General features: G+C 38.2%; 1 protein-coding gene across 1 annotated transcript in view; it reads left to right on the top strand.

The window, feature by feature from the left end:
* The window catches only part of LOC126456045 (anoctamin-4-like), a 204,925-nt gene that overhangs the window by 147,927 nt on the left and 42,690 nt on the right, over positions 1 to 14,308 (top strand). Inside the window, exons 15-16 of the mRNA XM_050091800.1 lie at positions 6,094 to 6,263; positions 11,197 to 11,336. Of these exons, the coding sequence (XP_049947757.1) occupies positions 6,094 to 6,263; positions 11,197 to 11,336 (310 nt within the window). The remainder of the gene's footprint in view (positions 1 to 6,093; positions 6,264 to 11,196; positions 11,337 to 14,308) is intronic.

Raw genomic sequence — 14,308 nt, 5'->3', positions numbered from 1 at the left:
CTCAACTTTGAACTCAGTAGAGACAATATTTTTGTCTACTGCAATGAACTCTCCCCCTTCTATGACCTGTAATCTGTCTTTCCAATATATGTTCCATGCTTCACTAAATATCTTAGACCTTTCCTCTTTGGGTTTCAGCCAGCTCTTGGTCCCAAGAATACTTTGAGTGCCAGAACTTTCCTGGAGGGCAGTAAATTAGGGAACTTTATTATGAGTACTTTGACAGTTTACTGTTAAAATTGTGACACTCGAAGTATCTTATTCTGAACGCCATTTGACTTCCCTTGCTGCCTATCGACTGTTGAGTGTTCATTAGAGCACCTCAAACTACTCTCTAACCTAAAAAATCCTCATGTGCACTCCACAAGTACTCTGCTACCCAAGTGGCTGCTTCCTTTGTGTAGTGCACCCCTGACCTATTAAGAGGAGTCCTAAAAACGCCCATATGATAACACTGGTCCAAAAATTTGTGGCCAAGACCGTCACAGAGGCGAAGAAGCCATTGTTTGAGATCCTCCACTTGGCTCCAAACCAAAGGACCCTAATCAACTCTGGGAACAATGCTGAAAATTGTGAGTGCTACTTGCACCCTGCCCAATGGCCAGCAGTCTCCACTACCTCTGCCAACCACCTGTATGAACTGATGATTACCTCAGAACCCGTGTGACAGGCATCGTTGGTGCTGACGTGAGCCACAACATGCAGATGACTGCAACCTGCACTCTCGACAGCCACAGGCAAGGGCCCCTTCACATCTTGGATGAGGCCCCCAAGCAGACATACTGACTGCACATTCCTTTCTTTCCAGCGCTGAACACTACCTACCTAAGGGGCTCTGTAACGCACCTAATATTCGAGCTCCCAATAATTAATAAACCCCTCCCCCCATGTTCCTGCTCGGACTGTGCTGAAGATGTGGTCACCTGTCCACTCACAGGGTGAATGGGTGAGGCCAGGTGGGCATTCTCCACATTGGCACTCTGCCTCGAGCGACATGAATGTGTTACCACCCGCCACTCACCCTTCTGTGAGGGCTGATCCCCCATGTTGGGTAAACTAGGAGGTGCTGCGGAAGCAGAGCCCATGGGCAAAACAAGCAATACCTGAGTTGTTCCATGTGATGTGCCACATTCTCCATCACTGCTACACTCAGAGGCAACACCCTGAAGATGACTGACTGTAGCCAAAAGCACATTCAGCTGTTCATGAACTTCCGCCAGCTCCTCCTGCATCGCCATGCACCGTGCACACATCCTAGCAAAACTAATTAAAGAAATTATTTACAAAAGCAGATAATCCAAGATGTGCAACTTGCTACTCTGCCAATATGTCACCTATGGAAGCTGATGTGTTATGAGCTACGTACCTGGCTTTTCAATGAGCAACTATTGCACTTCAGACTGAATCAATTTATACTTACAAAAATGCGAGATTAAACCTCTTATGCAGAGAAATACGAATGAAATTTAATGAATATACTATGTGGAAAACACAGAAAAAGATAAACACTTAACTTGCTGCTCTGTAGTTGTACTCATATATCAGCCTATTGTATTCAGTTTGTAAAAGTCTTCTAATAGTCATCCATCTGTGTTTTTTTTTTTTTTTTTTTTTTTTTTTTTTTTTGGTGGATGTCTTTTGTTTTTTGGTAGCTCTCATTTTACATTTGAAATTGAGTCTGCCAATGATTTTCATTAATTTTCCTGATTACAGCATCTTTTTATATTTTTATTGTTCAATCTAATTACTTTTTAATCTTAAGAGTGTCATTTACAGGGTTAATTCATTTGGTAAGTTTGTCCTTAACAATCTTTCCATCCTTGTTGTCTGTTGGCATATTGTAGCTTTTGCTACTATTTCCAGCTGAAGCAGATGCAGTGCCTGTGAAACAGCCAGTCTTGTAGTCCGTATGATTTTTGTTTTCTTGTTTGGGCCTATCATTTTCCTTTTAAAGCATTTTGATTTTCATTGGGCATGGCAGTAGGAATGAGAGAGGAAAGGGCTAATCCACATTAAATTTCAGATGGTAATAACAAATACTCTGTTCATTAATCACAAGGGGAAGAGGTCTACTTGAAAAATATTTTAAGACATGTAAAGATTCCAGCTGAATTACATTATAGTCAGACAGGGATTCCGAAATCAGATATTGCATTGTAAAGAACATACAGGCACAGCTATATACTCAGATTACATTTTAGTAATAATGAAGAGCAAACTGAAGTTTAAGAGACTAGTCACAAAGAATAAATGTGGAAGAATAAGGGATACTGAATTACTGAGGATGAGACACATATGAAGCTCACTAAGGTTGTGGCTACAGTGATATGGAATACTGGTAGGCAGTTCAGTTAAAAGGGCTGGACACCTCTATAAAGGACAATCATAAATTCTGGACAGACAACACATATAGAAGGAAGGTAACTGTGAAGAGACCTTGGATACAGAAGAAACATTCAAGTGGTCAAGGAGAAAAGGAAGTACAAAAATGTTCAGGGAAGGAAAGGAATACAGCAATATAAATTCCTTGGGAATGAAATAAAGTGAAGTGTAGAGCACCCAGTGGCTGCAAGAAAAATGTGAAGAAAGCAATCATTGGAATGACTGATTCAGCATATAGAAAAGTCAAAACAACCTTTAATGAAATTAAAAGCAATGGTGGTAACATTAAGAGTACACAGGAATTCCACTGTTGAACACAGAGGAAAGAGTGGATAGGTGGAAAGAGTATGTTGAAGGCCTCTTTGAAGGGTAGGACTTGTCTGATTATGTGATAGAAGAAAAAATTGGAATCTATAGGGGATTCAGTGTTAGAGTTTTTGAAAAAATACCCACACAATCTTGGAGGTAGCAAGGGCAGGTAAGAATGAGAATTATCGTACAGTCAACTTGACAGCTCATGCATCCAAATTTTTGACAAGAATAATATACAGGAGAATAGAAAAGAAAATTGAAGATCTGTTAGATGATTAGTTGGGCTTTTGGGAAGGTAAAGGCTGTAGAGGGGCAGTTCTGACTTTGTAGTTGCTAATGAAAGCAAGACTCAAGGAAAATCAATACACGTTCCAAGGATTTGTTGACCAGGAAAAAGTGTTTGACAAAGTAAAACTGTGCAAGATGTTCAAAATTCTGAGAAAAAATAGAGGTAAGCTATAGGGAAAGATGGGTTATATACAATATGTAAAAGAGCCAAGAGGGAACAATTAGACTGGAAGACCAAGAACAAAGTTCTTGGGTTATACAGGTTGTAAGAGAGGAGTGCAGTCTTCTGCCCCTACGGGAAAGAAATGTTTAAGACTGGTATTAAAATTCAGGGTGAAAATATATCAGTGATAAGATTCTTTGATGACATTACTGTCCTCAGTTAAAATGAAGAATTACAGGATCTGTTGAATGGAATGAAGAATCTAGTAAGTGCATATGACCTGACAAGGCTGTCTGAAAAGTTCTTGACCTCACCCAGAGATGACAGTACTACTTGCATGATTTTCTTTCCCTCCTTAAATTGGTACATGTGTTAGTAGATGCCCATAAAATTGAAAGTCGATCCAGGCAGCAGTTGACTGTAGGCAGTCATTTGAAGTAGTTGTGGTGTGCAATTTGTTGAAAATTGAAAAAATTAAGTATTGTGCAATGATAAAATTCTTCATAAAAGAGGGTTTAAAGCTGATCAAAATTCATAAGTATTGTGCAATGATAAAATTCTTCATAAAAGAGGGTTTAAAGCTGATCAAAATTCATTTATGGTTTTTAAATCTGTATGACAGCTCATCACCTTCAATTTACACCATGAAAAAATGGGCTGCTGAGTTCAAATGTGGCTGTGAAAGTGTCCAAGATGTTCCACATGAAGGATGTCAAAAAGTGCAAGCACACCGGATATCATCAATGAAGTGCATGATATGATTTTGGAAGATCAGCATATAAAGGTGTGTGAAAGTGCTAATGCTCTAAGGATATCAAAGGAATATGTTGGTCACACATTGCAGAAGAAATTGAACATGAGAAAGCTTTGCACAAGATGAGTGCCATGTGTGCTCACTGTGGATCACAAACGCATTCGCATGATACTTTCCGAAAAGTGCTTTGTGAGTTGTAAGAAAAATGAAAGTGACTTTTTTCATTGATACATGAGTGGATGAAACACAGATTCACCCTACACAACTGAATACAAACAGGAGTCTCTGCAGTGAATAGAAGTTGCTTTTTCAGCTGTAAAGAAGGTACTGATGGTACCATTGGTGGGGAAGATCATGGTGTCACTGTTTTGGGATGTGAAAGGAATTTTGTTGATTGACTATCCTGAAAAAGGTAAAACCATAACTAAAGAATACTACTCTCAACTTCTTACAAAATTGGACACAAGCGTTCATGAAAACAGACACGGCTTAAAGAAGAAAAATATCATCTTCCATCAGGACACTGCATTCGCCCACAAAAGTGTCTTGGAAGTGGAAAATTGAGGGGTTTGAGCTACAACGTGCTGGAATATCCACCTTATGTCCCAAATATGGCTCCCTTAGACTTCCATCTGTTCTCAAAACTGAAGAAATTCCTCACTGGTCACTGCTTTTCGTACAGTCGAAACCATCGCAGTTGTATGTGGGTACTTTACAGCACTAGCAGAGGAATGTTACAGAGAAGGGACAATGGCATTGGAACACCAATGGATGAAATGTATTGAAATTAGAGGTTATGTTGAAAAAGAAAACTTCTTTGAAAGTTTAAATTATTGTTTTCACTATCAGGCCAAGAACTTTTCAGACCACTCTCGTAAACCAGAAAAAGACAAAAGTAATGAGAAGAATCGGAAATGAGAATAATGAGAAACTTAACATCGTAATTGGTGATCATGAAAATTTCTATACAAATTTCTTTACAATTTTGGAGCAAGAATACCACCAGTATTACTGACGATAAGTTGTTGAACAATAGATACATACAATGGAAAGGAATTTATGTGTTTGTTAAAACCATTTTCATGTGAATCAGCAGAAGTACAGAAAGGATCATGAATGTTATGAAGAAACCACAACCTTACAACCAGCCCCCCGTAAGTGACTTCCATGCTCCTCTCTATGTTCAACTTCACAATTTAATCTGAAGATAAACCAGTTCTAACAGCAGCTTCATATCTAAGAACTTTCGTTGCCTAGATGTGTATAAAAGCAGAAAGAAAGTGGAAGAAAAGCATTTTTAAAGGAAACTACATACATTAACAGTCACATTCATTGTGTTCAACAACTGGTAAGTAAATATGTTGTTGGACCAAGAATAATTCACACAATACAGATCTCTGAGAAATATATAAGCTGCTGGAATTCTGTGGTGTGTACCATGTGTTTCATTGTAAATCTCTTTCCCAATGTTTTGTTGACATTTCTCTTTCATTTGTTATATTATGCATCTCTTTCTGTTGCTATGAATTCCTACTGAGCTGTTTATTTGTGACTGGAAATTTATCAGTACTGACATCACGTTTCTCTTCATGTGTGGGCTGTATGACTACTGCCTCATTTTATCTCTTCCTTATCTCATTTTCGTCTTTAAGGTCCAAATTAATAAATTAGTGTTTACCTGCTCAGACAGCATAATGTGCAGCACACTAACTTGTGAGACAGGTAGGTAAGCCAGACACAGATTGAACCCATGCAACAGATTAACAACTTTGGGCTGGTACACTGGGCTGCCTGAATGTGGTCTGTGGGCAGTTTCTCATAGGCAAATGTTGAACTTGTCCCCATATTCTGCCTTTGAGAATGTGAGACACAAACTGTTAAAATATGATAAAATACAAAAGAAGATTTACATGAGTCACAGACAGGCAGGTCACACAGCTTCCCTTCCTTAGGTTACCTTGAAGACTGTGACATTAGAAAGGGCATCTAGCCGTGGATTTGATCCAGGTCTTTCTTTGCTCCCTGTCTTGCAAGCTAGACCGCTGTGCGTTATATTATATGAGCAGATACTATTAATTATTGTTTTTACTACACCAAAATTAAATTTATAATTTTATCAATAAATGTATATTTGTCAGATATCTTTAGATGAAAAGAAATGAAATGTCCAATATTAAAAAATGTTTTATTCCAGGGGCGCTTTTATAAATACCCAGGTGACAAAGAAGCACGCCGTGATGCATTTCAAAGACTTACACTGGATGTTTGCGACCCAGCAGGCTGCCTATCTGAGCTCTGCATCCAGCTGGCCATCATCATGATTGGCAAGCAGTGTTTCAACAACTTCCTTGAGATCTTCTTACCGTAAGAGATTAACAAATTTAGTCAATAATGCCACATAATTTTATAATACTGCTGTGTATATACTGCTTGAGCAATTGAGATACACTGGTTTCTATAATAGAGCAAATATTATTTTTAAAAAACAAAGGAATTACTTCATAAATTGAGTATGTTACTAACAGATAACTGCTGCACAGAACTACAATATGCAAACCAGCAACGCTGTAATCAACTCATATCATCTACACTTTGCAAACAATTGCACATTTGAGAGTTGATCAGTATTTATTTCTGTGACTAAGAGATGAGCCACCTGGGATGATCAAACCAGTCAAATGACATCAAAGCATTATTTACCTGAGAAACTGCAATGAAGAGTCATTTACAGACTGGAAACAGTAAAAGCTTAGACAGAAATGGCTATGCGATTAAATGTTCATCTTTGTGTTCTTCACAGACAGAAAACAAGTTCTAATACTCAGGTTCAATAACTGGAAAGTATAGCTAAGGCCTTCAACATGCAATAACAATCAAAATTTACTATTAGGCACTTTAAAAAAAGGGAGAACACAATTCCATCACAGCTACAATCTGTCCGTGTTCTGGTCACTTATAGGGGGACATCATTAAATCCCATGAACAGAATGCTTTATGAAAGTGGTATGTAAGCAAGGAAATCTTTGAAATGTGTACTTACATATAGAAGCACTGCACTGCACATGACAAAATGCTGACTCGGCTGAAAAAGTATAGAGGATCATTCTCCGCATTCACCCGGTGTAACTTGCATTTTGACGGTAAATGTTTGTTGACTTGTGTGAAATAAGATCCACTATAAAACGTCTTGAAAAGTGATGCCATTATGCAAGACAGTATCTGTGTGGGGGGTTGTGTAATGCTTGGCAAAGTCTAAAGGTGGCCTTTACCCAAAAGTGGATGTCAAATGGCTAACTGATGATTCAGTAGTATTATTATTATTACAAAACATGCCACTATCCAATACTTTGTACGTCTTGTGTTGGCAGTAGCTTGTACAGATCAATTTGTTGTCTAGCCATTTGCAGCTACTGCAATAGATACCACACTGCCCCATTTATAGTTATGTAATTCCAATCTGATCCAACACACCTTAAGTCAAACAATGTATGTATGCAGAAGAGGAGATTACCAACTGGGACAGTGCACCTAAAGGTAATAAAGTGATTATTCAGCAGAAGCAGGCTATAAGAATAGTGATTATTTGACAGAAGCAAGCTGTAAGAATATTGTGTAAAATTAATAGCTGTACATATTGCAGAAGCTTTTTTCAAGGTTCATGGAATTCTTATACTCCCTATCCAACATATTTATTTTGCAATAGTTTTTGTTGCTAATAATGAAAATCTGCTTCAGCTGAATTGTGATTTACACTGTAACAATACTAGAGACAAAAATACAGTAATTTCCATGTAGACTTTTCCTCCTTGTCTAGGGTTCAGAAATGACATATATAATCTGGTGAGAAAATAGTCAACAAAGTCCTATCAAATATATAGCAAGAACCTGGGAAGCCAAATTAATTTAAAAACAATTAACAACATACCTAATTAGCCACCTTTTCCACAAAATTATCTAAATATCTATATTCAAATACTGAAAAGTTCCGTTAGCTACATGGCAAGTGGCAGTGTTTGTTGCAAAGCTGTGTGACAAGTATTAATGTTGTATAATAGGTCTCATTGGTTACAGATGTAGATAAATATTTAGTCCTTGAGTGGCATGCCATTTTTTATAACACAAGTGGACATATGGCGTACATTGCACACATTTACAGAACAGCTGTCTTGGTTATCAATGTAAATATTTACGAGGATTATGATAGTTTAATCTTAGTTTAATTACTCAATAGTAAAATAAACTTACATTATATGAACTAAATCACTGTGTAATTAAACAATAACATAATAAACTTTCATTATATCACTCTGTTGTCACATGCAGATGTTACACTACAGTAAGGACCCACTCGAAGCATTAAGCAGCACTGTTGGATCAGGTCCCACCCAACTGCTTACTTAATTTAGACAACTGCCTCATTGTGGGATTATGCTCCTGGTATCTGGATCATTTTCATGCACAGATCATAAATTTTTTCTTGTATAGGTCACTGTTTATTTTGTATTGCTGCTGCTCATTTGGACATATGACAGCACAACTTATCATTGTATTAGCTGAAGCAATAATGAAGGAATATCTACAGGCTTGCAGTTAAAACAATGGAATGCTGCAAGACAATGTCATTTTGTGGTTGCCACACTTTATGCATAGGCATGCCCACCAAAAGGTTAATATGTAAAATCCTGTTGTCATTAAGTAAATATTAAGTTAACAGTTGCAGATGAGTTGCAACTATTTAGTATAACAAGGAGGCAGCAGATTGCTTCAAACTAGTAGCTTTCTTTTTAATTTACTTGATTAAAATTTATTGACTCAAGAACGAATAGCATCAAGCAGTATAGTAACAATATTAGAGAAGGAAAGTTGCTACTCACCATATAGTGGAGATGCTGAGTCGCAATAGGCACAACAAGAAGATTCACAACAATTATAGCTTTCAGCCATTAAGGCCTTTGTCAGCAATAGACACACATACACATATGCACACACATAATGGCCGAAAGCTATAATTGTGTGAATCTTTTTGTTCTGCCTATCGCGACTCAGCATCTCTGCTGTATGGTGAGTAGCAACTTTCCTTCTCTAATATTGTTACATTCCAGCCTGGATTTTCCATTGTTTGGTCAAGTAGTATGGTGATAGATTATTGTTAATACAACACACAGATTAAGTTCCTTTTCATTTCTTAATTTATGCTTTGACTCGTTCCATGTCTCTGAAGGTTCTGTATTACTACTTTATTTAAAAACAATTGTAAACTTTAGTTTTTGTTTCTATCTGTTGTAGTTATCATACCTTCCAATCTTCCATGGGTGAGGAAAAGAATGATTGTTGATCCAAAAAGTGTATTCCTTGTCTACAGAACAAGCCTCCTTTGACACAGCATGAGATGCCATGGTCAGTAACCAAAGATCATGACAAGGGCATTGCAAATTCTAAATACAAACTAAGGAAGAGGCAGATACTTTTATAACTGTGCAAGTCTAGACTGGGGGACGGGCTAGAGTCAACCAGTTAGAACCCCGGACCAAAACAGCTCATGAAGTACATATTTGGTGTTGGGAGTAATACAAACATAATCAAACAATGGAAACTCTAGGATGGAATAACAGCAACACTATGAAAAGTGTAGACTGCTGCTAACACATGGAGACGGTATCAAGTAACACACAATCACAATGAAAAACTGTTAAACATTTAAGCTTTCAGACGAAAAGGTCCTTTTTCAGAAGTAGAAAACACACATGTATTCACATAAGCAAAGCTCACACCAGATGGCTGCTGTCTTCATCTGTTGTGGCCCAGCCCAGTGAGATTCAAATATAGTCCTAAGAACATCAAAATCTTGAGGTCAGTCTTGTTTCCTGTTTCTGTGAGCCCCATTACAACTGCATAAATTTATGAACAGAAATGTAGCACACCTTTCAATATATTAAAAAATATGGGAGGGGGTGGAGAAGAAGAATAAAGATCCAATTGGTCATGAAATGGAAGCCACAGTGAAAATCAAAAATTTTTTTACTTGCAACATTTAGCCACACCTTCCATCTACTTCTTTGCATATTCATCATTCTGATTCGGGTATTTGTTGCAGCGTGGTCCAATTTTCCAATATCCTTGTCACAGAAAGCTGCCTGTGCTTTCAGCAGATTTTCTATGCTGGTCTGCAGCTTGTTGTCTGTGTTAAAGTGCTGTCCTCATAGGCAGCATTTCATGATCAAAGACATGAAAGTCAGAGGGTGCCTAGACAGTACTGTATAGTAGCAAACACTTTCCACTGAAAACACTGCCAGAATATCTTTGTTGCAGCTGCGGTGTGGAGCCAAAGATTGTCGCAAGGAAGGGAAATGTGATGACAACATTCCTTTTCACTTGTTCTGAATTGTCCTTCAGAGACATTGAAGAGTCATGCTGTATGACGGCAGTGCAGTGAATTCCATAAATTCCATAAATGAAATTCCTTTCAGGTCCCACAACACAGTAGCCATATGCTTTCTGATGGCGTAGGTTCCCTTGGACTGCTTTGTTTTATTTAGGAAATGAGAATGCATCCACAATTTGGATTGCTCTTTTGTTTCTTCATTTTCAAAATGGACCCATGTCTGAGCTCCTGTGACAGTTTTGTTCAAAAAAAATCTTGTCCTTCATCATGGTAGCTGCAGAAATGTTAAGGCGGCACCCATTCACTGTGTTTTGCTATGATTGTACAGCATCTTGGAAATCCATCCTGCACAGTTTGCGATACTGAAGTCTCTCACTCATGATGATATAGAGAGCTGACATTGAAATTCTGGGTATGAATTACTCAACACAGAAATTGTGAACCAACTATTTATCCACTCACTGAACAAAAGCAACAGTTGACACTCATTTCCTTCTGTGATTGTCTGTGTCATGAATGTCTGTGTGTCCTATGTCAAATTTCATACACCATCACCACACTTCATTGTCACTCATAGAAGTTTCACCATACATATTATTAATTCATTGATGAATTTCAGCTGCTTTGCACCCCTCAGCATGAAGAAATCAAATGACAGCACACACTTCACACTTGGTGGGGGCACTGTTCTAGGCATATTTTCATGGTCAAGGCATTCTCAAAACTGATAAGAGCAACATGATGTGATCAACTGGTGTATTAGGAACACTGCACAAAACATATGCACAAAACTTCATTGGATTTTCTCTGTGGTTTTAACTTTGCAATCAGTCGAACCTTAAAAAAATAGCTATTGTAATTTGCAGCTCTCTTATACTTACCTGTAAATTCAGAGTTTTCTTGTTTAATATGCAGGAAACTACGCAACTGGTGGCGTAAGAGGTACCACATATCAAATACAAAAGATTTAGAGCGCAGTTACACCCGGTGGGAAGAAGATTATCACCTTGAGGATTCGGGGCGACTTGCTCTTTTTGAAGAATACCTTGAAATGGGTGAGTTTGAATATTTCATCTCTATTTATTAAAACATCAAGGAAATAAGTGGATGTAAACCAGGTGAATGCCTTTCATACATATATTCTTGTTATAAGAGAAACATAAAGTTAGTAAAAGACTGCAGAGCACAAATTGCCTCTTAGGTTTAATATGCATAATCTCTGCTTTCTCTACAAGCCCATAAATTTTGGTTTTAACTCCCTTATAATGCCAAGGTACAGCTCACATGACCTATTTAATAGATGTGTGCATTTTCTACAAAAAATAAGTTATATACAAGAGAAAACATGTGAAGGATGTATGCACTAAAATTGCCATGCCAACATTGTGACACATAATACAAGGACACAGAAATGACAAGGACTAAAAGTTTGTGATTAGCATGCTCCTAATATGGTGGCACCACAAACAAGAACATTGGCATTCCAGTATCAATGCCTTTCCTAAATACTGGAAAATTTCAAATTTATTTTCTATTCATAAAATATAATTTTAGATACATGGGCAATGTCAACAAAGTACAATTACATACTGCAGAATAGCTGGTTATGTATGCAGTTTAGTATTACACTTATTGCTAGGAAAGTATTGTTGCTTACATTGTTATTCATTGTTATTTAGGCCATTTTGGATAAGTCACTATCTAATTCCCGTTAACCCTCTTTTGGGATCTTTAATACTAAGCTATTTTGCCACTGCTTTGTGGATTTCTCTTCAAACTGAATTTGTTTCAATGAAGGGTGGAGCATTTTAAGAGAAATTTGTCAGATTTTTAATAACTGGCATGGTATTAAATTGCTGTTAGTGCCCAGTAAGGTCCTCACCAAGATTATATTAAATAGGGTTAGAGATTCACTTGAAAATAAACTGCATAAAGAACAGGTATTATTCAGGCACAACACACTTCTGTTTAACTTACAAATATGCTTAGGATTTTGTAGGCCACCATACACAGAGGTGACGAAAGTCATGGGATACCTCCTAATATCGTGTCAGACACCCTTTTGCTTGGTGTAGTGCAGCAACCTGATGTGGCAGGGATTCAACAAGTCTTTGGAAGGCCCCTACAGAAATATTGAGCCATGCTGCCTCTATAGCTGTCCATAATTGTGAAAGTGTAGGTGATGGAGAATTTGTGCACAGACTGACCCCTCAGTTACATCACATAAAAGTTCAATGGAATTCATGTCAGGCAATCTGGGTGGCCAAATTATTCAATTTAACTGTACAGAATATCTTCAAACCAATTGCTGACAGTTCTGGCCAGGTGGCATGGCTCATTATCATCATAAAAAATCCATAGTTGTTTGGAGACGTGAAATCCCTGTATGGCTACAAATAGTCTCAGTTGGTTCAGTTAGACCAGAGTACCCAATCCATTCCATGTAAACACAGCCCACACCATTATGGAGCCACCACTAGCTTGCACAGTGTGTTGCTGACAATGTGGGTCGATGGTTTCATGGGGTCTGCACCCCGTTCAAACCTAACCATCAACTCTTACCAAGCCTAATCAAGTCTCATCAGAGCAGGCCACAGTATTCCAGACATCTAGGGTCCAACTGATATGGTCACGAGCCCAAGAGAGACACAGGCACTCACATTGGTCATCTGTTATCATAGCCCATTAACACCAAATTTTGCCACACTGTCCTAACAGATACAGTATGCAAACACTGCTGTTTTTGGCCATTAAGTGAAGGCCATTGGCCACTGCATTGTTTGTGGTGAGAGGTAATGCCTGAAATTTGGTGTTCTCAGCACAGACTTGACACTGTGAATCTTGAAATATTGAATACCCTAACAATTTTTGAGATGGAATGTCCCAAGCAACTAGCTTTAATTACCCTTCCATGTTCAAAGTTTGTTAATTCCCATTGTGCGGCCATAAACACATTAGAAACCTATTCACAAAAAATCACCTGACTGCAAATGACATCTCTGCCCATTTATAGATTGTGTACGCATTACTGCTGCCATCTGTATGTGTGCATATCACTATCCAATGGCTTTTATCACCTCAGTGTGCACCTGGCATTCATCGATTTGGAAAACGCCTCTGATTTTGTGAAATATCACATGCTGTGGCATCATCAAAAATCAGTGTGATGGACACGAATGTCATGTGTTCCACAAAGGAAAACCAAGCAAGGTGGCACAGTGGTTAGCACATTGGACTCACATTCGGGAGGACAATGGTTCAATCCTGCATCTGGCCATCCTGATTTAGGTTTTCCGTGATTTTCCCTAAATCACTTCAGGCAAACGCCGGGATGGTTCATTTGACAGGGCACGACTGACTTCCTTCCCCACCCATCCTTCCATAATCCAATGAGACCAATGACCTCGCTGTTTGGTCTCTTCCCCCAGATCAATCCAATCCACAAAGGAAACCTCACAGAGATGCTAGAGGTAACAACTGCAGTCCAGCAGGGATGTATTTTGTCACCAACATTTTTTCTGTTTGTCCTTCTCTTAGTTATGAGAAGAGTCACAGCAGGCAGGAGAAGAGGAATCCAGTGGTGAATCCACAAATGTAAATTCCAAAAGAAGGTATCATTATGAATGAGCTTGACGGCAGCAGGAACAGCATGCTAGCCAGTACTGTCACAGGCATCATATGACTAAAATGTGTGTGTGTGTGTGTGTGTGTGTGTGTGTGTGTGTGTGTGTGTGCGCGTGTGTGTGTGTGGGTGGGTGGGTGTGAGCATGCATGTGCGCAAACTGAATTTCTTGAGGGAAACAGCATGTTATGAGCATAAATGACATAATTAACCATAAAAGATGATTTCCAGGAAGAAGAAAGAAGGAACAACTATCTACACAAAAAATAATTGTTTTAAGTGTCAAACTCTGCATTAATATTGCAAACAGCACAATCTTGTGTGCTGTACCATGTAACAATCTTAAAAGTGCACCAAAAAGAACTATGTTCAACATCTGAAAGCAACTAGAATTTTTTTTAATAA

The sequence above is a fragment of the Schistocerca serialis genome, chromosome 2 (assembly GCF_023864345.2).
Source record: "Schistocerca serialis cubense isolate TAMUIC-IGC-003099 chromosome 2, iqSchSeri2.2, whole genome shotgun sequence".
NCBI classification, from domain to species: Eukaryota; Metazoa; Arthropoda; class Insecta; order Orthoptera; family Acrididae; genus Schistocerca; species Schistocerca serialis.
The sequence above is the reverse complement of the archived record's forward strand: the minus strand, read 5'-3'. Positions and strand labels throughout refer to the sequence as shown.